Below are 24,872 nucleotides of genomic sequence, written 5' to 3' on the forward strand. Positions count from 1 at the left end.
CAAACTACAGAGTGTCAGAAGATCCCAAACAGGTCCATGGAGTCAGGCAGGCCAGCGGTAATGTTAAAACTATTCCAGCATATTTTGACATCCTAATATTGAGAGTACAATCGTATACGTTTTTTTCAAAAGAGTAACAGTGAAAAAAGATTAACTCATATTTGGAACCAATCTTGGGAAAACTGTTTTAAATGAGGAAAAATTTGCTCATTTTGCCAAGTTTCTTTACATGAAAAACAGATTGCATGAACATTTATCAAGTTTCTGACAGAGAAATCACACCACCTGCAAACGCCTCATGTTTTCCCAATCTACATTTCAAATGGCTCGCTGGGATGCAACGGTTACCTATAAAAAGGAAGATCTAATTATCTCCAGACCATTATTTTTAACACCGTGTTACTATTGCAGGCATCAGTCCAGCACTTTCTTAAGACAGCAGCTCTAAAAAAAACAAACCTTAACAGCCCACTATTCTAAGTGTGCCCATAAAAGTGCCTATCCTAAATTTAAAATGATGTTCAGAAATGGAAAAGCTAAAGGGGTTTAAATACAGTAGCTATAAATTTCACAGTAATAAAGGATCTAAATGTGTGCTAAAGCTTCTCCGTTTAACATGTATTGAATGAATTAAACTTTGTTTAATAAAAATGTAATTTAGCACAAACCTGGAAACACTTAATTTATATATAAATACACACACATATACATATATATGAAATATACTGATTTAAATACACACAAACCACTGTTCCATTAAGTATATCATATTTTTAAGGAGTAATTCAAGTCAATTGTCATTGCTATACATCCCTTATGAAAAGAGATAATTAAAAATGTTCCACGAACACAGAGCTTCAAATATCTAATCTATATATCTTTTCCTTCTCATTAAGGAATTTCATAATTTATATCACACCGAAGTCGACCTGGATATATTGATAGAAAGAGACGCAATGTAGGCTAATCCCACACTTATGGGATCTGGGAACCTTCTTAGGGCTTCGACTTGTTTACATGCTTCCAGATCGAACGTGAAGAACGTGCGTGCGCGCGCTCGCGAATCCCGCCGAGTTCAGTCACGAGCGCTAAACTGGCCTAGAACGCCAGGCCTGAGGAACGGCCCATGTTGATGGGAAGCGGGGGAAACGGCACATAAAGACATACGTTTAACTACAAAACAATAAGCTTTCATTCCAACAAATGAGCTAAATTGTACATTTAACGTATATACAACACTTAAAATGTTTCCGAATGATCAAATCTCAACACACAAGCCATTTTAAAACAATTAAATAGGTGAGACATCCCTCGCCAACACATGTCGGAGCGGCCCGAAGTCTACATGCAGTGAATTCCACAAGTCCCCTCAGTTGTAAACTACAATAGTACGCACACGTAGCACAATAACACATCAATATTTTGTGAATTAAAACGTTAGAGAGCGTGTCACGACTTACTTTCTCCATGTAGCGATCCGCAGAGGCACAAGATGTAGGCGAAAGTGACCAAAACAACCACAGTTGTGTCCAGCCGCATTATGCTTCGCGACGCGTTTTAGTTTTCTTGGAAAATTAAATCCACCTCTGGTGTGTCCAAAAAAACGGATGTGGAGCAATGAAAGAAAATAAAACCTTAATTAGCTTATATCCATGCCCAAAAAAAAAAAAAAAGGTCAGGGACAACTTAAATGAGACCCCCCACCCCCCCAAAGAAGGGGACACAGGGGTCCAGCGTGCTTCGGTTGAAGATAATGTTCAATTTAAGTAGTTGATGCCTACACAGCACGAGCATTAAATAACAAAATCTTGAAAAATAAATGAATAAAAATCATTTTGAACGATTTTTAAGATTCATCTTTGCTTTCAGTGGATCAAGCATGAAACACATCCATGCATTTCTTCCATGGATTCAATCCCACACTTCTAGGAATGAGGTACCCTTAAAGGTACAGTACATTGCAACTTTTGCATACCCCTGTTTTGGCTTCAAAATGTAATATTAATAATAATAACAGCAATAATGAGATACCCCAGGCTGCTTTAAAAACAATAATATTCCAAATGTTCACAGAAAAGCTTCCCAATAAAAAAATAAAAATTAAAAAAATATGCCTGATTTGAACGTTTCTGAGGGAAGGAGCAAAAAAAATAGGCGTTATTCCACAGGTCGTTTCATGCACTGCCAAATGTTCCTATCAGAAAAATAGGGGGGCATCTCCTCATCTCCATATACTCATGCATACACGCACAAAAAAATGATGTTTTGCTCTTCTACTGACTAAAAAAAACACCGTCCCCTGATATCAAACATCCACACACGTCTGTAAATTCAAAGCGTCCAGAGCCCAATAAAAACCTGGATATTATTTGCTTCCAGCACAATGCTCCAGAAGTGTGTGAGCGTACGCGCGTCGCGTTTTAATCTTCAACAGAGCAGCGTCCAACGCGTGTCCGGCCTGCCCACAAAACCACTCAAATCCGTCCTCAAGACCCCGGTGTGCGGTTTCGATGAACTCATTGGCGTGGGAATGGGCTGAAAGTGGGAAAAACTTGTCTCGTGTTGTCGGCGGTATGGTCTCTCCCTGTGTACCTCCACCAGTAAACAAGTACTGCCAGTCAGCTGGGGCAGAGCGGCGCAAAACACGGAGCGGAGCGGGGCTGCTGGAGCGGAGTGACGCCCACAGAAAGACAAAACAGGAGTCATGAATTCAATAGAACGACGCCTTTCCATTGTACTTTCCATTGTACTTACTTTTTTTTATTATGTATTTAATTATTTAAAAATATATTTTTGGTTGTTTCTATTGTCCTCATTTGTAAATCGCTTTGGATTAAAGCGTTTGGTAAATTAATAAATGTAAATATGTATTTATGGTGGTTGGAATCTAAATCCATGCAATATTTAATTATATTAATTTAATTATGAATGAAAATATATGATATTTAAAATTTGTTGATAAACAACATGGACAACTTTTAATGATATTTTGGTTTTAAAAGTATATTATATTAAATTTTTCCGCTTTCCGTTGCATTTAAGACTTTACATTAAGACGATTGATTTTGATGCTCAGAATCTGAATCCATGCAATATTTTACATGTAAAAATTATAAATTTAGGCCTATTTTAGGCCTATGTATTTAATATTAGTCAACAAATAATATGGAAAACTTTTTAAAGACGTTTTGGTTTAAAAATAATATATTATATTATATGTGACCCTGGAGCACAAAACCAGTCTTAAGTCGCTGGGGTATATTTGTAGCAATAACCAAAAATAAAATGTATGGGTCAAAATGATCGATTTTTCTTTTATGCCAAAAATCATTAGGATATTAAGTAAAGATCATGTTCCATGAAGATATTTTGTACATTTCCTACTGTAAATATATAAAAACTTAATTTTTGATTAGTAATATGCATTGCTAAGAACTTATTTTAGACAACTTTAAAGGCGATTTGTGGTCCAGGGTCCCATATTATATTATATTATATTATATATGATTACACCTTTCTATTGTATTTAAGGCTTAACATTAAAACATGCAATATTTTACACATAAAAATTAGAAATTGTAATTAATTGTAAATATTTAGCTCTTTTAATGATATGTAATTTAAAATGTAAATATGTTTGCAGACCAATAACATGGACAACCTTTTAAAGATTTATTGTTTTAAAATTTATGTTATATTATATTCCTTAATATATAGCCCAAGCTAGATGAGATGCCTGAAATGCAAAGTTTATGATGGTGATTTCACTGACATGTGAATTGTTTGTACATATGATGATTATTAATGTACTAACAAGTGTGCACTTAAGTCAATGATTTGCCATTGATCACTACTGAGGTCAGCGTTGCACGAGGGCATCTATTTAAAACCCAACTGTAATGTAATTGGACAATTTAATCTGTGAAAGCACACAGGAGTGGAACATCTCGCTTGCTTTAAAGCTGTGATTAATCTATCTGTTATACAAGAGCTCATATACTGACGGTGCACCATCAGTAATCCAAAATGTTTTCTGTGATCAGATTACTGCCGCCCCCCTTTATCAACCAGCCACATACACACCTGTCAGACGCTGAACTCACATGTCATTTCCTGTGCAATATGTAAATACATTTAGAAAACAATATGTGTCTGTATAGATAAGTACAGATGAGAAGGAAAACTACTATTGATTTACACGACCACACCTGCATAGGGACATTTAAGCCATAATTTAACCAAAGAAAATGTCAAATGACTATTAATAAACATTGATGGAACAAATATTGATTTGCCATTTCATCACAAACACCCCTTTGTCAATAATGAGAGATTTTTGCCGGTGGGATATTGACATTGTATTAGAAGAATTAATGGATCTGATGTCCACTTGATGCAGCGATGTTTGATTAGACACTGCTAGTAAAGTATATTTGAATTCTTAGCACATCAAATTATGAGTGCTTTCGCACTTGCATATCAAAACCAATAGTTATTTGGTATCAAGTGAGTATTTTTTAGATTCTTTGGTTAGCTGAACCGCCTTAAAGGAATAGTTCACCCAAACATCAGAATTTGCTGAAAATGTACTCGTCCTCAGGCCATCCGAGATGTAGATGAGTTTGTTTCTTCATCAGAACAGATTTGGAGAAATTTAACATTACATCACTTGCTCACCAATGGATCCATTGAAGTGAATGGGTGCCGTCAGAATGAGAGTCCAAACAGCTGATTAAAAACATTACAATAATCCACAAGTTATCCATACCACTCCAGTCCATCATTTAATGTCTAGTAAAGTGAAAAGCTGCGTTGTTGTAAGAAACAAATCCATGAATATGTTTTAACTTGCCTCTGGCTAAAATACAACTCCATAAACGATAATACTGCTTCCTCCAGTTTAGAATTTTTTTTTTTTGACCGTTTTTGCTTGTAAACAGAGTTTGAACTGTGCATATTTCTCTCCTGATTCAGACGAGATGGCTTTTTCTTTGGAGAAAGCAATATTATGGATAGAGGACTTGCATTTTAGCTGGAAGCAATGTTTGAAGTTAAAAGCATCTTAATGATGGATTTGTTTCTTACAAAAATGCAGCTTTTCACTTCACAAGATATTAACTGATGGACTGGAGTGGTGTAGACTACTTGTGGATTATTGTGGTGTTTTAATCAGCTGTTTGGGCTCTCATTCTGACGGCACCCATTCACTGCAGAGCATCCATTGGTGAGCTACTGATGTAATGCTAAATTTATCCAAATCTGTTCTGATGAAGAAACAAACTCATCTACATCTTGGATGGCCTGAGGGTGAGTAAATGTCAGCAAATGTTCATTTTTTGGGTGAACTATTCCTATGAGACAACCTCTGATCAGTTTTCGGTCTACGTGGGAAAAACAAAGATGTGTGAACACATTTAGAAGTTGTGATGATTTTAAAAGATTAGCAAACAGCTATTGCCAATATAGAAACACAGCTGCTGGTTTTTTGCGGCTTGATTCAAGGGGAGCTGTGTATATAAATATAAACATGTTGGCAGCACATGCCAGCGGGTTTTAGCAGCTCATTGCAGTTTTCTATATCTGGTGTTTATCTATCTATCTATCTATCTATCTATCTATCTATCTATCTATCTATCTATCTATCTATCTATCTATCTATCTATCTATCTATCTATCTTTTCTCCTAAACATAAACAAAACGGTTTCAAGATATACCTTGATGAGATGACTACACTTGGCCACCTCAGTCTCAAAACAAGACGAGGTTATTTACCACAACACCAGGGAGGAAAGATTGAGAAAACAGGTAACCAAACAGCTTCCTGAACAACTTCCTGCATGTTGCTCACCATTAGTGTTTACAGCAGGGCAGATCCCCCATACCACCCATCCTAAAGGACCAACGGCGTAATTATACCGGCTCCTTCTGCGAGGAGCAGCCGAGGATCAAAGCAGAAGAGCCTTTCCCACACTGCTCTTCCTGCTGGGGCATGTTGCAACAACTTTGTTTAAAACAAGCCCTCCGCCTCCCGCACACCACAGACTTTACTTATTCACCGACTTTACATAAACCCGACATAAAAATGTCTTGACATGACTCATAAGTGAGTCAAAAATCATGTAGAGTTGTGAAATATGCGCACAAACTTGTCTGTTTCCATTCTTCGGACACATTTGACCTTCATTTCTTCATGTGGAGCAAAACCTTTGATGTCAGAATCGACCTTGAGAAGACACAAGTAGCTGCTTTCTGAATTCAAACATCGGTTTTGGCAGCATATCGTGACCAGAAATGACAGGTTTTTTGTTTGTGTTAATCAAGTAAAAGCTTTTCCAGTTTACGGTTAAAGATCTCTTGAGAAGGTGGGTTTATTGTGTCTTAATCTCTGTGAACTTGAGCGGTTTCCAGGAACTTTGCAGCACCTGCTGGGTTCCCCAGGGTTTGAGCGAAGGGCTGTGGCCGGGCGGAGGTGTCGCTTCAATCCCTTCACCCCAGCTAACCCGCCACCTTCCAACCAGATCACAGCTTTCCCTGTCAGGAACCGCGAAATTAAAACTCACAGCTGCTTTATCTACTCGCTTTACTTCAAAGGTGGGTCGACCTGGTTTGGAAAATTAGGCCTTTGGGTCCACAGGAGTCTTGTGTCAGAGTAACCATGATTTATGATGCATTAGGGGACTGCTAAGCTAACAGCGACAGGGGTCATAAAGAACATTATTCCAAAGTGCATAAATTTCCATATCAGCATTTTTTCAGAACATAAAATATTTAGTGAAAGACATAATGTTGCCTTATGAAGTGCAGTTGGGTCATTCTCACCATATGAATACTTCTCATGTTAGGTTCTTGAAGGTACAAGATCCAGTTACTCAGAGGTCCTACACATTTTCCATTTCAAAATTCCATACTTTTCCATGCAAAATGGAAAGACTGCAGACTCAAATTTCCAAAGCTCTTGGTAGATATTCAGACCATATTTAACATCAATGGTTCATAGAGCATTATATAGTACAGTCATCTATAAATATTTTTATTTTCTCAAAGTGACAACATACAGAGTCCCTAAAATAAAATATAATCATATAAAAAAAAACACAGACTTTAACATGCACGCAAAACTTTTTTGTGCCCTTTTGCATGCTTACGCATTACAAATTCTAGTTTTATATAACCTATTGTTTTTGTGCATCACTGCCATCTTGCTATGAATAAAACGATAGCATGGATGCACATGAATTAACAGAGATCTACCTGCTCAAAATTGAGCTTTTCTTATGGTAGTACCTCTAATATCAAGGCCTAATGTCCAATTTAACGCATCTTCTGAAGCGGCGGAGAAACCACGGCACTAAATGGGCTGATAACATACAATTTTGCCAAGTTTAAGGGTCTATAAAAAAAGACTGGTTGGCTGCTGTAAAAAGGTGTTTAAGATTTGGCTTTCATTGGGGCAGTATGCCATCTTTCAAGGCCTTAGGTCTCTTTAATGCATAGTCTGTGGCAGACCACACCGCGAAATGGGCTGATGGCACAACAGGTGGCTCAGTATGCATTGTCCTATATATGCTAAGTTTAATGGTTTCTTGTGTGCACATAAAAGACTGCATATTTTATTTTTGCAAAGGTCCTTGAGGTTATGTAACATGGTGCTAAGAATACATTGAGAAGAAACCCAAAATGCTTATAACCTGTATTTTGCATAATGAAAAAGAGCACCTTGAATTCATTCAGTCTTATTTGACGATCACTAAGAATCACTAAACAGCTGCCATGCACCTCACTTCTTGTATGATACATGTATTTTCGTGAAATTCAAAATTTTCTATCATAAAAAACACCAATATTTTTCCATACTCTTTCTTTTTTCCATACTTTTCCAGACCTGGAAAATACTTAGGCTAAATCAAATTCCATACTTTTCCAAATCCTGTCTAGGAACCCTGTTATGTGGGACCTGTTGACAATGCTATTTAGTAAAGTTTAATGTATGAAAACATTTAAAGGTGATATACGACAAGGCCAAAAAAAAAAAAGAATGAATTAAATTAAATTTAGATTATTAAAAGTGAAAACAATTTCAAGATGTAATAGACGTCTGAGGGGGAAAAAGCCACAATTGCGAGACGTAAACTCAGAATCGTGAGGAACGATAGAGTTTATATCTCGCAATTCTGACTTTTTCCCCTCAAAATTGAGATTACATGATGAAATTGCTTAAAAAAATATAGATTTTCCGAATTGCGAGCTGCAAATTCAAAATTCTTTCTTGCAATTCTGAGTTTTTACTTAGAACTAAAACTTAGAATTGCTTGAAAAAGTTCTAAATTTATAAATAATAAATTACCTTTATTTTTTCATTTCGTGCAATGATTTCGCCTGCGAAAATTCGCCAAACAAGAATAAATATGACCGCACCTTCTTTGTAAAAAAAATTAAAGCAAAATAGACAAAAAGTAGGCGGATTGCAAATTGTTTTATTAAAATAATGCATTACACCCTCCTGTTTTTCTTCACGGATAACTTCGAACACATCTGATAGAATAGAAGAGTAGCCTATGACCATCTGTGTTCATGTGAATGAATTACAGGAGCGAGACTAAGCACACTTACAAATAAACGATCACTGACAGACCACTTCTGGTGAACATTAAGATCCATCAATAGAGCTGCGCTGTGGAACAAACACGTTAACCATATCTGAGCAATACTCCGTCCATGTGCTATATAGGGAACAAGCACAAATAGATCGTTAGCAGCTAAATATGGGCCATTTGCTCTCAGGGTGGAGAAGACAGTATCCATCTGTGCTTCCGACGGGCAAAAATACCTCCTGCTGTTTGCCAGAACATTTCCTGACCGACGCGGCGAGTCTGGACAAGTTGACCGGACCGGTCCGTTTTTATAGCGACCGTACGTGAGAAAGTGACTGACAGAAACTCCGATAAAGCTGGATGAAACTCATTTTAAGCGTCTCAAAACGCTCATTTGTAGTGTCAAAATGTTTTATATTAAGCAATATTATATAAGCTTATAGGAAATGAAAACAATTCAGGGAAAACTTTGAACGCGTCTTTAAAAAAATGAAAATGTTGATCTCAGAATTTGTATTAAGAACGTTTGTTGTCAGAATATGTATTTAAATGACTGACGAACAGTTTGTAGTTATCAAATTCTTACCGAACCAAATGATTCATTTAAGACGTTCTTCACAGAATTCATCGACAATGGCATGCAGGTGAAGTACATTTCCCGGGAATGACTGAAGCTGACTGAATGATTGAGGCTGTCAATCAAATTAATGACTCTTAGCTAGTGTCTGTAAACCTGTTGTGATAAATTAAATCTAGCACTTCTAATGATTAACATCATCTGAGTCGCGGGAACAGTCTTATGAAGAGGATCATGCTGATAAACGTGAAGGAGACGACGATTAGCATCAGCCACAGGAACCAGTTGACGGATTTCTTGGTGTGCTGTTCCAGACGCTCCGATTCCGTCTTCAGCTTCTCGAAGTTCATGTCTGCCTGACGCATAGACTGAGTGAGGGTCTGAGGAGGAGGAAGAGGAATGTTTACAGTCTGTTCACTGCCGTTCAGTTTAACAAAAAAATATTCAGAGTAGGCTATGTCAAAGGTTTGAGTTTAATGGCACTGTTTGGTGACAAAGTCATTCAAAAATTATCATATTAGTTAATATACAGATTTGTAATGCCCTGTTGCTGTAGTAACAGCACACTTAGGTTTGAAAGCTCAATAATTGGTGTAACACTAATATACTGCTGCCCTCTAGTGGTCACACAACAACAACAAAAATCACAAATTCATAATAAACCACTCTTTTTCAAACTGCTATTTTACATTTTTAAATGCTTATTATTGTGGTGACTTTCACTCAAAAAAAGGGATAAAATAATTATTAATAATATTACATTTATATTACGTAAAATAATATGCAATAATATTTATGCAATTACTTAATAATAACTATTATAATTATAAGCTTGAATATGCTGATTTAAAAACAATACCCACAATTAGGAACTGAAAGGCTTGAAGCTGGTGCAAACATATATATTTTTTTAAATATATAAAATATATTTTTAGAATATAAACAGTCAATATTTATTTTGTTCTTTTAATTTGATATTTAAAATGATTACTAACCAATGTGTTTTATTCTTTTGAGCTGGCAATAATTAATTTGAGGCAGATAATTGGTGCAAAAAAATCCTATATTGCCGTAATATAAGTATGTAATAATATTATTAATACATTTATAATATTAGAATATAATAATAATAACAGTGATAATATAAATGTAATAATATTAACAGTATTTTATTAATGGAATACATTAATCTAATTATCAGCAACAACAAAGTAAAAAATATTATTATTATTATTATTTACTATAAGAACATTCAAAAATGAAATTTGTTTATTTTCATTTATTACTACCAAAAATGTTAGTTATATTCTTTTACACTGCCAATAATTAATTTGAAGTAGATAATTGGCCACCGTGTTTTGCTATATGAAATATATTACAGTAAAAAGAATTGAATGTCATTTGAGAATGATAATGATAAAAATGTGTGGTTGATTAAAAGATGTACACTTTATTTCCTCCTAAATATGCACTATTCTATAAACACCAGATTAACTACAGCCGTGTAGAGAGAAAAACATGAGACCTGGTTGTCCTGCTTGATGATGTTCTGGGCCGCGAGTGTGTTGTTCTTCAGGTTGCGAGCGAGATTCAGCATGTCATCGGCTAGTTTCTCCTGCAGGTTGTTATGATGCTGTAGAATAGCGTCCAGCTCTGCCGCAGACTGTCGCTCGTCTACAGGAATACTCCTGACAAACCAGCAGAAATAACTGAACACTGTAGATACCAGTGACACATTCACATAGAAAAATCAATGAGAGAGCGCCACCTACTTTCTGTGTCTGAGATCTGTATCCAATGAACCTAACCATGAAGAACAAAGAAAAGTAGTCTGTCAAATCATTAATTGTGATTAATCGCATCCAAAATAAAAGTTTTTGTTTACATAATATATGTGTGTACATTTATTTTGTATATATAAATACACACACATGCATGTATATATTTAGAAAATATTTACATGTATATATATAAATGTTTAATATACAAACAGAACATTTTTCTTACATATATACATGCATGTGTATGTATTTATATATAAATAATAAATATGCACAATTCACACACATATATTATGTAAACAAAACTTTTATTTTGGATGTGATTAGTTGCGATTAATCATTTGACAGCACTAAAGAAAAGGCATGCGTAATATCTGTATTTAAATTAAAATTAAATTTACAGCTTACCAGAACTTGACACAGCCTGTTAAGAAAAGAACAGAGTCAGTACATTTTTTTACAATGTAAAAAATTGAAAAAAGAATAGAATTTTTTTTCTTAACTAGTATATACTCTGCCACTCAAAAGTTTGGGATCAGTAAGATTTTTAATGTTGTTTAAGGGAGTCTCTTCTGCTCATCAAGGCTGTATCTATTCTATCAAAATTACAGAAAAAACAGTAATATTGTGAAATCTTATTGCAATTTCTAATATTGTTTTCCTATTTTAATACACTTTAAAATAGAATTTATTTCTGTGACGCAGCGCTGAATTTTCAGCATCATTACTCCAGTCTTCAGTGTCACACGATCCTTCAGAAATCATTCTAATATGCTGATTTATTATGAGTATTGAAATATTCATATTGTTTTTTGGAACATGTGATACTTTTGTTTTGATTCTTTGATGAATAAGTTAAAAAGAGCAGCATTTGTTCAAAATAGAAATCTTTTCTAACAATATAAGTCTTTACTATGACTTTTTATTCATTTACCACATCTCTCCTGAATAAAAGTACTAATTTCTTAAAAAAAAAGAAAAAAAAAATTACTGACCCCAAACTTTTGAATAACATTGTATATTGTAACACAACATTTATTTTTTTAATAAATACTGTTATTTTTAACTATTTATGAATCAGAGAATCCTAAAAAAATATCACAGGTCCCAAATAAAATATGAAGCAGCACAACGGTTTCCAACATTAATAATAAATCAGCATATTAGAATGATTTCTGAAGAATAATGTGACACTGAAGACATGATGCTGAAAATTCACCTTAAAAATTATACTTCACAGTAAATTAAAATAGAAAACTTATTTTAAATTGCAATAATATTTCACAAAATAACTGCATTTTTGATCAAATAGATACGGCCTTGTTGAGCAGCAGAAACTTAGTTAAAAAACATTAAAAATCTTACTGATCCCAAACTTTTGAGCGGCAGTGTATATTTTCAAGGATGTTTAGATTTAGGATTTATGAAGGTGCACTTCTAAGAGGTTTCACATATTTCCCTAAAAACACAAAAAGCACATGGTTACAGTAGTTGAAAGAGGAAGATGTCGTACGGTACTCATCAGCTCCTTCCTCATTTCTCCAGCACATCGCGCTTTACTCTGAATGTGCAGAGTCTTACTGGCAGGAGTTCTCTCGCTGGATATCGTAGGCGTCCGTCCAGGAGCCAGAAGCTGATTGGCTAAAGACTTCTCTGCTGGAGTCGGCTAGACACGAACAAAGCGTTTCTAGTTACAATCATAGAATGATGACTCGTCATACTTGAGCAAGTGATGACCAAATAGCAAAATGACTGACCAGTTTGTCTGCCTCTAGGAGACCCTTGAGGAAGTCCACCTTGCGGTTGTAGTCCGTCAGTATTTCCGGTGTTGGTTTGCTGAGGGAATAAATCAGATATAAATCATGGCTCATCAACAATATCTGTATCAAGCAGAAAATATAACATTTACTTCAATATCGGTTTATATCACAGCTGTAGGAGAAACACTACTAGCCTGTTTGACCGTAATATATTTCATTTTCATACAATGAATGTTGAAATGGTTTATTATGTTTACACTTTCTTCAAATATGTGATTCATTAAAGCGTGTAATCTCATATAAAATTACCTGGGACTCTTTTTAAGGGCAACAAGCATCTCATCAAGAGCACCAACGTACTTGAAAAGACAAAAGTAAATCTATTAAATATGATTTTCTGCTAAACATGATAGAGAAGATATTAGAAAGCAAATAAGACTATTTAATTCTAGCGCATTAGGTATAAATATGAATGCATGTTTTGTTTTTGACACGCAATTCATATAGAAATTGCTTTGTTGTATCAAGCAGAAAATATAACATTTACTTCAAAAGCACAGAAGTACACGCAAACGCAGTGTTGTTATGAATTACCTTCTCTAGTCTCCATTCGGTCTCGTTTCTTTTCTCTGAAGCCAGAGATTCACAGCGCGATAATAACCTGATAAAATTGATCTCTAGTCTGGACGTGGCCATATTTGACGCTCAAAGCGGAAGTCGCGCCAGGTTTACGTACAACAAGGCGGAAGAGAGCGACAAATTAAGAGTCCTCTGTTGGTTACACAGGAGCGGTTGGTAATAACTCATGCGAATGTAATTTAAAAACAAACATACAAACACGTGTACTTGTAACTTACGTCCAAACCCATATCTAGGTAATGCAATCTGAGAAAAAAAGCGAATTAATCCATAATTAGTCCATAATCCATAATAACACTTCCTCCATTAAAAAATCATCTCGTCTGAATCAGGAGAGAAATATGCACAAGATCAAACATTATTTACATAACAGTCCAAAGCAGTGATGTCAGTGGATTTTGATGAGAGGACAACAGAGGATGGATTTTCTTACTGGAGGAAGTGTTATTATGGATTATATTTGTCCAGATGCGATGGTTTAAAGTTAAAAGTGTCTTAATGATGGATTGTATTTCTTATAAACACACTGAAAAAAATCTGCCATTTTAACAAGAGTATGTAGCGTGTAGTGTTTTTTTAATGACGTGTCTCGTTATTCTGTCTGAAATACGTAATGACAGCAACCATAACTGGAAAGTTATTTTTAACATCTATAATCAGAACTTGATGAATCCTCCGGATATGATGCAAACCCATATGGTATACACCCATTCCTAAAGAAAACAGTATATTTTGGCAACTTCCTTTATTCTGTAGATTCATCAAAACTAAAATAACATTTTATTTATTTAGCATATTTGGGCCTGACTTTTTCAAAATGAGTTATTATTTACACTTCAACCAGCAGCAGTAAATAAACAACAAGCGCCAGCGGGGTCAGTATAAGTTGAATTACATCACTTCATCTGATTTATTGGTATTTGTGCAGCTCAGCAGTAGCACTTCCTCTATAAGACACTATAAACATCAACCTGAACACATTCAACAAGCTCAAGAATGAAGACGCTGCTGCTTTCACTGCTCTGTAAGTTTATTTCTGTGTGATTGAGTGTGATTCTGTCATGATCAGATGATCTCAATGATCTGTTTTCTGTTTCTTCAGGTCTGTTTGTGTGGAATCAGTCCACAGAAGCTTTAACTGATCAGCAGGTGGTTTTAGGACAGAATGTGACTTTAGCCTGTGATTTTAATTTAAAAGCTGTTATTTGGTTTGTGACAAAACTACCAGCTCGTCCAGAGATGATACTGAGAACATTTGGAGCCCCTAAAAAGGTGAAATATTACAACAACAAATTAATCAGCAAATACTCAGAGAGAGGCTGGAGCCGCTTATTAATCAAAGAAGTTAGTGGTGATGATTTAGGAATTTATTACTGTATAAAACCAGGGTGCGACCTAGAGATCAGTGATGGAATCAGACTGCACACCACTGGTAAGTGAGAAACTGCAATACATTTGACTAAGATATACATTATTATGTTGTATATTTAGGATTTTGCATTACAGTTATCTAAACAGATTATTTCTGTTAATTAATTTAGAAAAGAAATGATGACAGTTATGGTCCATACTGTACACTGCTGGGGTGTGTTTCTCAAAATCGATGTTAAACATTCAAGGTGTTTTCTGTGTCCATACTTTCTGTTTCGCAAACAGCATTGCAAAATTAATTGTGTGGTTGGATCTCCAGCTCTCGACCTGTGGTTAGAATTTTACTAACTATCCAAACAATACATTAATACTTTGCTTTTCTAAAAGAAATGACTCATAGCAACCGTACCAGACTGCACAACGCTGGAAAGTCACTGGCAATAAATGTATTCTTCTGAGATACCACTACTACTATTCAAAATAATAAATATTTGTTTCTGTTATTATTATTAATGCTTTAAGAGCTCTAGACCTGGTACATATACATTGGTATATTGTTATGAAACGCCGTGTGCGTCTTCGAGACCATGCTCTGATGTACTCAAAAAGTTTGGGGGCAGCACCCCCTTGTGGTCAAACTGTTTCTGAAGCTGTCTCTCTGCAAAGCTTTGAAATATTGACACCAAACTTTGTATGCGCCATTATGAATGTTAATAACATTTCAAATACATTTGCCTATTGTAATGAAACTGGTCTCAAAATATTTTTGGGGTCATGCCAAGAACAGAGATACCAATATGCCATAGTTGACCAAACGTCCTGTCCGCCATTTAGATTTTTCTTAAAAACCTACTTTTTCAAACCGTTTGTCTGATTCTCATCAAATTCAAGTCAAATCCAAGTGCTCTGACAAAAAGTTATGGATTTTGTGTCGATAGATGAAACAGTTTTTGTATGTTTTTGTCACAACAAACTTGAGGCATGATGCCAAAATGACTGTAATGACTATCTCTGCAAAGCTTTGACATAATGACACCAAACTTTGTATGTGCCATTGTCACCTCACACAGAAAATACCACATAGATTTGATAACAGCGCCACCAGTTTGACTAAAATCAATCTAAAATTGCTTTAATTACTCATTGTTGCAGTTGGTCTGACGCTCCACGCCATGCTTAGCTCCTCATTTAGCCTCAGTTGTTCTTGGCTCCTTAATTGCTGCTTGCAGCTATTTGTCTATTATTTTTGTTATGAAATTATATTTTGCAGATTTGTTTCCAATCTAAATTTAAAGAATGAATTCCCTTTATTTAAAAGGTTTACTAACTATCCAAACAATAAATTAATTTATTTGCTTTTCTAAAAGAAATGTCTCGTGATGACAGTGGTCGTACCAGACTGCACACCACTGGTAAGTCGCTGTCAATAAATGTATTCAAAATACATATCTAAATGGCAAGAATGCATGGCATTTATTTAATTTTTCTAACAATTATACAAACATTATAGAAGTTACTGTACCTGGCCGTTTTTCTAATAATTATATAAACATTATAGAAGTTACCTGGCTGTAGAAGATAAAACGTGGTATTTTTCTCAAAAACGCAGAATCGCCCCGAAATCACAGTGAACCAGAGCAAAAAAATCCAGCACAAGATCAGACAACACCTCAGATTCCCATCATTATGTTAAGTCTGTTGACTGTTGTGCTGTTTGCTGTGATAGGTGAGTAAAAAAGACGATGATATATTTAAACCATGTAATAAAAATTATCACTAATTATCACTTTAGTAGAATTTTTTGACATTATAGATTATAGATAGATTATATGAAATATATATATTTATAATAATTATATTATAAATAATATATAAAATAAGAATTAATTATACATAAATATAATATTTAGGTACAGTCTTATTTGTATTACATTTATCAATGAATTTAGCAGCATTTAATAAAATATTATTGTGCTATTTTAGGTGTATTAATGGTGAAACATAAACTGTCTAAGAAAATTCCTAAATATGTCAATGCTCATCAGGTAAGATGTCTCTTTTTGATGTTTATGTTAACAATTCGGTTATTGTGACTGCTTTTGCAAATTTTTCATATTACATATACAAAACAAAAGATGTTTAATCAAAAAAATGAATGTGTAAACATGAAGAGCTGTGTTGATACATGGGAATACGCATCTAATGTATGTTTTTTGTCATTTGTTTAGATTTCTACTATGAAGTTTTGTGAGAGTAACAGAGGACAAACAGATCCTGAATATCTAGAGGTGCTGCCAAACATCTAGATGAAACAGAGTTGATTCATTAGTGTTTGCTTCAAATGAGCAGAATTCTGCGCTGCTTGAACATGTAATTATTTGCTCTTGTCTGTTCATAATAAAACATGCTGGCTAAAATCTATCTGCAATGAAAATGTCCAACAAGTTTTATCACAATGTTTTCTTTTAGAATAAATAAACTTTGTAATGTTTTTGATTGTTTTTATGTCTCTTTCTGAGTTGCTAAAATCTGATTGTAATGGGATTCAGTAACAGTGATTAGTCCATTTGCTCTCCTGATTGATCATGTGACAGTCATATGTGGATGTAACAAACAAACACACACGTAACTTTTCATTTCACAAGACATTAATTGATGGGCTGGATTTCTTGTGGATTACTGTGGTGTTTTTATCAGCTGTTTGGACTCTCATTCTGACTTTCATTTTTGTCAGAGATTTACAAAATGCTGATGCATATTTGGTATATCTGAACAAAACTCTTAACAGAAGCTGCTCAAAATCAGAATGAGACAGAACTGAATCAGTCACAACATCACGCGACACAACAGACTCTGATTGTTTTATCATACTGAACATTGCAATGTTTTCTGCAGAGGTGAAATTTCAGGATTCTGCATGTATTATACAAAACGGTAATAATAAATAATATCAAAGAATTCCTTTACATTCTTTTGTATTACTTGATACGTTATGATACATAGTGATGAATTTTATAGTATTTAGTCATGAATGATGTTGCTGTTTTAGGTCTGTTCCAGATCAAACTCCAAGCGTGTAAAAAAAGACGCCAACAATGTCAAGATGAGAAACTAGAACATCTTTACAGCACAAATGGTGAAGAGGTACAACACTCTTAAGGGGTGGTCACATGGCACTTTTCGCTCCATTGACTTCCATTTATATGCATGCGAATGCATCAGAACGGAAACGTTCAGTTTTGCACTTTTTTGCGTTCCAAAGTTCAAACTTGAATGAATGAATGATGCATTTATATAGCGCTTTTATTGTGTATTACCGTACACCCAAAGCACTTTACAATCATGTGGGGGTCTCTCCTCAACCACCACCAGCGTGCAGCATCCACTTGGATGATGCGACAGCAGCCACAGTACAACTGCGCCAGTACACTCACCACACACCAGATACAGGTGGAGAGGAGAGAGTGATAGAGCCAATCAAGTTGCTCATGTTGCTAACAAGGATACAACATAATCTACTAGAGTCAATAATTACAGAGTAAAACAGAATAAGGTCAAATGTAACAATTTATTATCAGTCAGGTAAATACTGTATGTGTTATGTCAATTACATAGCCAATTCAAAGAGATCAAATCATATCAATACAAAACATCGAATTCTCAAAGATAAATCTACGAGTAAATGATGCATAGAAATACATAGTGTGAAGTATTGAGACACACCACACTACGGGCTTCTGGCTACAGAATCGCCCCGATCCTTTTGCAACATTTCCTTAAGTACTCTGACCAAGATAAACATCCCCGAAATGGAGACAGGAACTAACAATTGGAATTTGCTTTGATCAAGTCGAGTTAACACCTTTAGGGACAGAAGTTAATTTGCATGAAAGGCACTGGGAACTGAACCACCCTCTACAGTGTGCAATACATCTCTAAACTCTTAGGATCTGTATTACCTTTTAGTTTACTACTTGTAAGAATGAGACCATTGTACCAGTCGCCATGAGACAATTCAAATGATACCAAACATGACTGTAAATATCACTTGTATTAATGTAGAACATTACATTCTAGTATTGACCATTCTGAGTGAGTTGAGTGAAGGGAAGGATGGGTGAGGGGAAGAGGGGAAGAAAAGAAACTGATGCATGTCACAGAGGCATTTTCCCGCATTTTCTCTCAGTGGGATGTGGAGACAGATGTCGGTATGTTAATGCGCCGTGTGTGTGTTGTCCATCTCAGAAGTTCAAAGTGTCTGAGGTTAAATCATAAAAGTTAAATAGTGTGTCCATTACTGTTGAGGGTAGAACACACGTGGTCAGAATTATTGGTACCCTTGGTAAATATGATCAAAGAAGGCTGTGAAAATTAATCTGCATTGTTAATCCTTTTGATATATTTAAAAAATTCACAAAAATCTAACCTTTCATTGGATAATAAGAATTTAAAATGGGAGGAAATATCATTATGAAATGTTTTTCTCTAATACACATTGGACACACTTAACGGCACCCTTTTATTCAATGAGGTTAGAAAACACCTGACAAGAGATCAGAGACCATTCTTTCATCCAGAATCTCTCCAGACCCTTTAGATTCCCAGCTCCATGACAGTGCTTCTTCTCTTCAGTTCACCTCACTCATTTTCTACAGGGTTCAGGTCAGAGGACTGGAATGGCCACAGCAGAAGCTTGGTTTTGTGCTTAGTGACCCGTTTTTGTTATTAAGGTTTGTTTTTGTACACATGGGGGTTTCTGCAATTCTCCAGCTGTGGTTCTTGAGTCTTTAGCCACTCAAACTCTCCTCCTCACCGTGCGTTAGGACTATATAGACACACATCCTCTTCCAGGAAGATTCGTAACATTTTCTGTTGATTGGAAATTCTTAATTATTGCCCTGATGGTGGAAATGGCAATTTTCACTGCTCTAGCTCTTTTCTTAAAGCCACTTCACTAATTTGTGAAGCTCAATTATCTTTTGCTGCACATCAGAAATATATTCTTTGGTTTTTCTCATTGTGACGAATGATTAAGGGAATTTATATCTATTATATCTATTTGTATTTCTGTGAAACAGGAAGCCATGGCTGGATAATTTCATGTTCATAATCACCCTGGAGTGCTCAAAATTGTGAATATGAATGGGAATATATTTCAGATATACTTTACTCATAAGAATTTCTAGGGCTACCAGAAATTGTGTCCAGAAATGTATTTCATAATGATATTTCCCCCCATTTTAAATTCTTATTATCCAATGAAAGCTTAGATTTTTGTGATTTAAAATAAATAATATATCAAAAGGATTAACAACGCACATTTATTTCCACAGCCATCATATTTACCAAGGGTACCAATCATTCTGACCACGTGTGTAACTCACAAGTAACATGAGTTATGTAATCAGATGACTTTAAGTAACTAGTAAAGTAATGCATTAGTAATTTACAAGAAAATATCTGAGTTATACTTTTTTTTCAAATAAGTAACACCAGTTACTTTGTTTTCCCATTGATTAACTGAGAAGACTGTCCTCATGTTGAGAGAAATTGGGAAACACTTCCTTCGCCTTATTCACTTCACTTTAGATGTAAAAGGACATTTACCATTGCCAAAAATATAACTGTTGAGTTTTTCTTCCATTATTAAAAATAAATAAATAACCCTAAGGTGACAAAAAGCAATGCAAAAGTAATGTAATGCATAATTTTTCCATAAAAACACAATGAGTTACTTTTTTATGGAGTAAAACAACATTGTAATGCATTACATTTAAACGTAACTTTCACCAACACTGGTCACAATGTTTGTGATATCATTCTGTAGAAATAAAGACTGATTATTTTAGTCATCAAAATTGTGAACAGCTTTCAAGGAAAGAAACCAAAATGTGCTGACATGCTAATTTTGGTATTTGATGAAATATGCTCTGGACACCAAACAAGAAGTGAACACTGTGTGATGGAGCTTACACAACTGTTTAGGGTAAATGAATCTCCCAAATCCTCCACTTAATAGAAATGAATTGCATCACTTCCTCATAAAATTAAATTTGTCTTGGACTAAACTAAACACATCTTCATCATTTACACATAGTAAACTAAAACCTCATATGACAACAGCAAAACAACACATAGGGTACAAGTTATATATCATTTTGACATTTTATAATATTTGAACATTTCCAGTTTGATTGACTAAACTTTTACTGAAGTAAAACCTTGCTCTCAGTCAATATCTGCAGGCTGCTGCATTAGTTTTGACTCTCATGTATCTGTTCAGTTGGTCTGGAATGAGTAGCAATCGCTACCAGAAAGTTATTTTTAACATCTTTAACAAGAATTTGATGAAGCTGCAGAACATTATGCATCTTATTCACCAGTTCCTCCAAAGTTATTTTATTCTGTATTAGAGTTTTTAAAATTAAAATAGCAATGATGAACTAATTTTGAATGGAAGGTAAGATGCATATATATGGGCCTTATTATTATTTTTTTAAATGAGGCATCACTTACAGTAAACAGATCAGGTTGAACTTGCTTCATTTCAGTGAGTCATTTGGTTAATTTGATATTTTGTGCAGCTCAGCAGTAGCACTTCCTCTATAAGACACTATGAACTTCAACCTGAACACATTCAACAAGCTCAAGAATGAAGACGCTGCTGCTTTCACTGCTCTGTAAGTTTATTTCTGTGTGATTGAGTGTGATTCTGTCATGATCAGATGATCTCAATGATCTGTTTTCTGTTTCTTCAGGTCTGTTTGTGTGGAATCAGTCCACAGAAGCTTTAACTGATCAGCAGGTGGTTTTAGGACAAAGCGTGACTTTAGCCTGTGAATACAGATTAAAAGGCGTTATTTGGTTTGTATTGAAACTACCAGCTCGTCCAGAGATGATACTGAGAACATTTGGATCAGAAAAGACTGAATATTACGATGAAAAATTCCGTGAGAAATATTCAGAGGGAGACAGAAGCCGCTTAGTAATCAATAATATCAGTGTTGATGATTTAGGAATTTATTACTGTATAAAACCAGGCTTTGCTCTACAGATCAGTGACGGTATCAGACTGCACACCACTGGTAAGTGATAAACTGCAATACATCAATAAAAATATTAGCTTTTATTATTTATATAAAATTGTTTTGCAGTCTTAGTGGCAAGAATGAATGCACAGTTTAGCCAATACATTAAATATGTTACTTCACCTGTGCTTTTCTGAAGAAATGTCTGAAGAAGAGGGTGATCATAAAAGCCTGTACAACACTGGTAATACATCTGATTATTATTAGGATATCATCATCATTATTTTTGTATTATTATTAGAAAATGTAATTTTTTTATTAACATTTATATGAAAACTGTTTAATTTGTAAATTAGATTGTATAAAATATTATTATTATTTTTTTATCATTCGTTTAGAGGTCTGAGGTGAGCATGACAGAGGAATAACATCCATCCTCCTCAGATCCACTGACAGATCCTGAATATCTACAAGTTCAACCAAACTCTGTATATAAATCACTTTCATACTGAGAGAGATTGTGTTGATTTGTCGCTGTTTGCTTCAAATGATCAGAATTGCTTGATAAAATTATTTTTTCAAGGACATGATTTGCTTTTGTTTGTTTGTAATAAAAAATGACTGAAATCTGTCCGAAATTAAAACGTCATGTAAGATTTCAAATACCATTTTCTTGTGGAATAAATCAACTTTGTAATGCTTTAGAATGTTTGTTTACTTCTCTTTTTGAGTTTCTAGCTAAAATCAGATCCATTAATTGATTGTAATGGGATTCAGTGACCGCAATTATTATTTGGCAGCGGCTATTTGCACAGATGCTATTTACACTAAGTGCACATAGCATATTTTCTGAGCGATAGATACTATTTACAATAAGTGCAAATAGCTATAGATTCTATTTACACTGTTAAAATAGCAATATTTTCTGCTATACTACTTATTGCAAATAGTGGCAATTATCTGCAGCTCAGTATTGTAGTAGATTATAAAACAAAATTAACATCTTTTTTTATTGTTGACTAACCCATTCACACGTTGGTGGGTGGAGGCTGTTTGCACAGTGTAAATAGACACTCCGTTATTATTTACTCTCCTAACTGATCATGTGACAAACAAGACTAATAATAACTTTTTGTCAGAACTTGCTATGGTAATTGGTTAGTGTAGCTGACTTGAGCATTTGTGGCACCACTTTCCAAATGCAGTGGATCTTAAAGGCCCCTGAAGGGGATTTGCCCTTCGTTTTGACTATATAATGAATGCGTAACCATAGTTTTCTTAAAACTATGTATATATTCTGGTATTAATGTTATTGCAATGTCTGACTGACGGTATGCAGTAATAGCATTTTCTCATTCAGCCCAGCTTCCAGAAAATAAATATGTATTTGTAATAATTCAACTGAATCAGTGGTTTATTTCCATCAGATTATGTCAATAATTTATTTCCATCAGAGGTCTATGTAATTTTGATGCATATTTGCAATTCATACACAAAGCTCTTGTATTTCCTATTCTTAAGCTGCTCAAGATCAGAATCAGACACAACTAAACAATTAATTTATTATACAATTAACAAAAGCAAAAAAGGCCTCTAACACTAGCTTGCTCTATTCTTTCTGTTTTCTTTTTTATTTATTATATAATAATAAAAAACATGCTACGTGTACAGCGTTAGGCTAACTGAGACTTGTTATAGCACTTGTATATCGCTGCTCTTTTGTTTTTGATTGCTTCCATTGTCCTCATTTGTAAGTCGCTTTGGATAAAAGTGTCACGGTGCACACACGAGGGAGGAACCAGGAACATGCAGACGAGGATATAAACTCAAATAACATACTTTACTGAACATGAGGGCAAGGCAGACAAGGACATCACACACCGGGGTTAACGAGTAGACCAGACAGCACGAAACTCAACAGGCAGGAACTTAAATACACACGCTAATGAGACAAACACACCTGAACAGAATGAACTAATAAATCACATGAAACAAGGACAGGAAACAAACCAAATATGGACACAAGGGGCAGGAACACATGACACACACGACAGAACCCTGACAGTACTCGTCCCGAGTCTTAACAGTTCCATCAGGGAGGGGGGGTGGGCGCTCTGGAGGCCCCTCAGGACAGACATCCACAGGAACACAGGACGGGGACCTCCAGAGCAGAACAGACGGAGGCCCCGGCGGAGCTCAGGAAGCCATGGCGGAGCAGGGAGCTCAGGAGGCCATGGCGGGTGGTATTTGTGGCCGTGGCATCCTTCATCGGCCTGCCCACCCCACCCAGAGCTCTACTACCCCCCCCCCAAAAAAAAATTTCCATGGGGAATCCAGGGGGTATCAGGAGCCCTCCGGGGCCAGACAGACAGGAACAGGACAGGACCGGACAGGACCGCCCACAGGAACAGGAGCCCACCTGGGCTAGCTCGGAAGTAGAGGCTTCTTAATGGGCATGACAAGGAGTCAGGGGCCCTCACAAGATTCCCTCAGCAACCGCTTCCACTTCCACGACAGGCGAGACAGACGAGTCTCCATGGACAAGACATGACAAGGTTTTTTAAAATGTTCCTGTGGGCACAACAAATACAAACACGGCTCTCCTGGCCGTGACGTGTGGACTTGATCCACCGGAAGGGTATCGGCGGCCGATGGGCATGAGTCAGGGGCAATCCGGCGGGCATTGAGTCAGCGGCAATCCGGCGGGCATTGAGTCAGCGGCAATCCGGCGGGCATTGAGTCAGAGGCTGGCCGGCGGGCATTGAGTCAGAGGCGGATCGGCGGCGTGCACAGGGAAGCCGCGGATGGCGGCGTGAACAGGGGAGACGCCGACGGCGGGTGGGCTTTCCCCACGGACAGCGACGTGATCTCCCGCGAACGGCGGCGTGACTTGGGGAAGCCGCCGACGGTGGGTTGGCTTTCCCCACGGACGGCGGACTTGGGTGAACCGCAGGTAGCGGCGTGATCTCCCGCGAACGGCGGGCTGGAGTGAGCGGCAGGCTTGGGATAGCCGCGGGCAGCGGCGGATATCTCCCGCGATCGGCGGGCTTGACTCAGCGGCGATTCCGCGGGCTTGACTTGAGGGCTTGCGGCCAGCGGACTCGCTGTGAATCGGTGATCCCAC

At 36.0% G+C, this 24,872-nt stretch overlaps 4 protein-coding genes across 4 annotated transcripts in view; 2 read left to right on the forward strand and 2 right to left on the reverse strand.

Moving 5' to 3' along the window:
• LOC306867396 (insulin receptor-like) overlaps positions 1-2,616 on the reverse strand; it is a 75,404-nt gene extending 72,788 nt beyond the window's left edge. Inside the window, exon 1 of the mRNA XM_079413018.1 lies at positions 1,461-2,616. Within this exon, the coding sequence (XP_079269144.1) occupies positions 1,461-1,539 (79 nt within the window). The 5' untranslated portion in view covers positions 1,540-2,616. The remainder of the gene's footprint in view (positions 1-1,460) is intronic.
• A 5,840-nt stretch (positions 2,617-8,456) lies between these two features.
• On the reverse strand, positions 8,457-13,494 carry LOC306867328 (vesicle transport protein USE1-like). The gene is made up of 8 exons (XM_079412931.1): positions 13,305-13,494; positions 13,020-13,069; positions 12,708-12,786; positions 12,464-12,616; positions 11,359-11,374; positions 10,942-10,972; positions 10,695-10,857; positions 8,457-9,549 (listed from the first exon to the last, which is right to left on the reverse strand). Exons 1-8 carry the CDS (start codon positions 13,404-13,406, stop codon positions 9,367-9,369), a joined length of 777 nt encoding a protein of 258 aa, XP_079269057.1. The 5' UTR covers positions 13,407-13,494; the 3' UTR covers positions 8,457-9,366.
• An 811-nt stretch (positions 13,495-14,305) lies between these two features.
• Positions 14,306-17,684, forward strand: LOC306867178 (uncharacterized protein). Its single transcript, XM_079412753.1, has 6 exons — positions 14,306-14,373; positions 14,452-14,781; positions 16,088-16,132; positions 16,330-16,446; positions 16,704-16,765; positions 16,949-17,684. Exons 1-6 carry the CDS (start codon positions 14,346-14,348, stop codon positions 17,024-17,026), a joined length of 660 nt encoding a protein of 219 aa, XP_079268879.1. The 5' UTR covers positions 14,306-14,345; the 3' UTR covers positions 17,027-17,684.
• A 3,675-nt stretch (positions 17,685-21,359) lies between these two features.
• On the forward strand, positions 21,360-23,147 carry LOC306867426 (uncharacterized protein). The gene is made up of 4 exons (XM_079413071.1): positions 21,360-21,400; positions 21,479-21,805; positions 21,948-21,992; positions 22,147-23,147. Exons 1-4 carry the CDS (start codon positions 21,373-21,375, stop codon positions 22,152-22,154), a joined length of 408 nt encoding a protein of 135 aa, XP_079269197.1. The 5' UTR covers positions 21,360-21,372; the 3' UTR covers positions 22,155-23,147.
• Positions 23,148-24,872: the final 1,725 nt, after the last annotated feature.

This window comes from Barbus barbus (assembly GCF_936440315.1).
Source record: "Barbus barbus genome assembly, chromosome: 49".
NCBI lineage: Eukaryota > Metazoa > Chordata > Actinopteri > Cypriniformes > Cyprinidae > Barbus > Barbus barbus.

Bases quoted from the DNA above. Each gene is read 5' to 3' on its own strand.
- LOC306867328 (XM_079412931.1), bottom strand. From the start codon at position 13,406: ATGGCCACGTCCAGACTAGAGATCAATTTTATCAGGTTATTATCGCGC. The intron at 12,617-12,707 runs GTCAGTCATTTT...GTTCGTGTCTAG, and splicing joins TCCTAGAGGCAGACAAACTG to CCGACTCCAGCAGAGAAGTC. The intron at 10,858-10,941 runs GTAGGTGGCGCT...CTGGTTTGTCAG, and splicing joins ACAGATCTCAGACACAGAAA to GAGTATTCCTGTAGACGAGC.
- LOC306867178 (XM_079412753.1), top strand. From the start codon at position 14,346: ATGAAGACGCTGCTGCTTTCACTGCTCT. The intron at 14,782-16,087 runs GTAAGTGAGAAA...CTTTTCTAAAAG, and splicing joins AATCAGACTGCACACCACTG to AAATGTCTCGTGATGACAGT. The intron at 16,133-16,329 runs GTAAGTCGCTGT...TCAAAAACGCAG, and splicing joins TACCAGACTGCACACCACTG to AATCGCCCCGAAATCACAGT.
- LOC306867426 (XM_079413071.1), top strand. From the start codon at position 21,373: ATGAAGACGCTGCTGCTTTCACTGCTCT. The intron at 21,401-21,478 runs GTAAGTTTATTT...CTGTTTCTTCAG, and splicing joins GCTGCTGCTTTCACTGCTCT to GTCTGTTTGTGTGGAATCAG. The intron at 21,806-21,947 runs GTAAGTGATAAA...GCTTTTCTGAAG, and splicing joins TATCAGACTGCACACCACTG to AAATGTCTGAAGAAGAGGGT.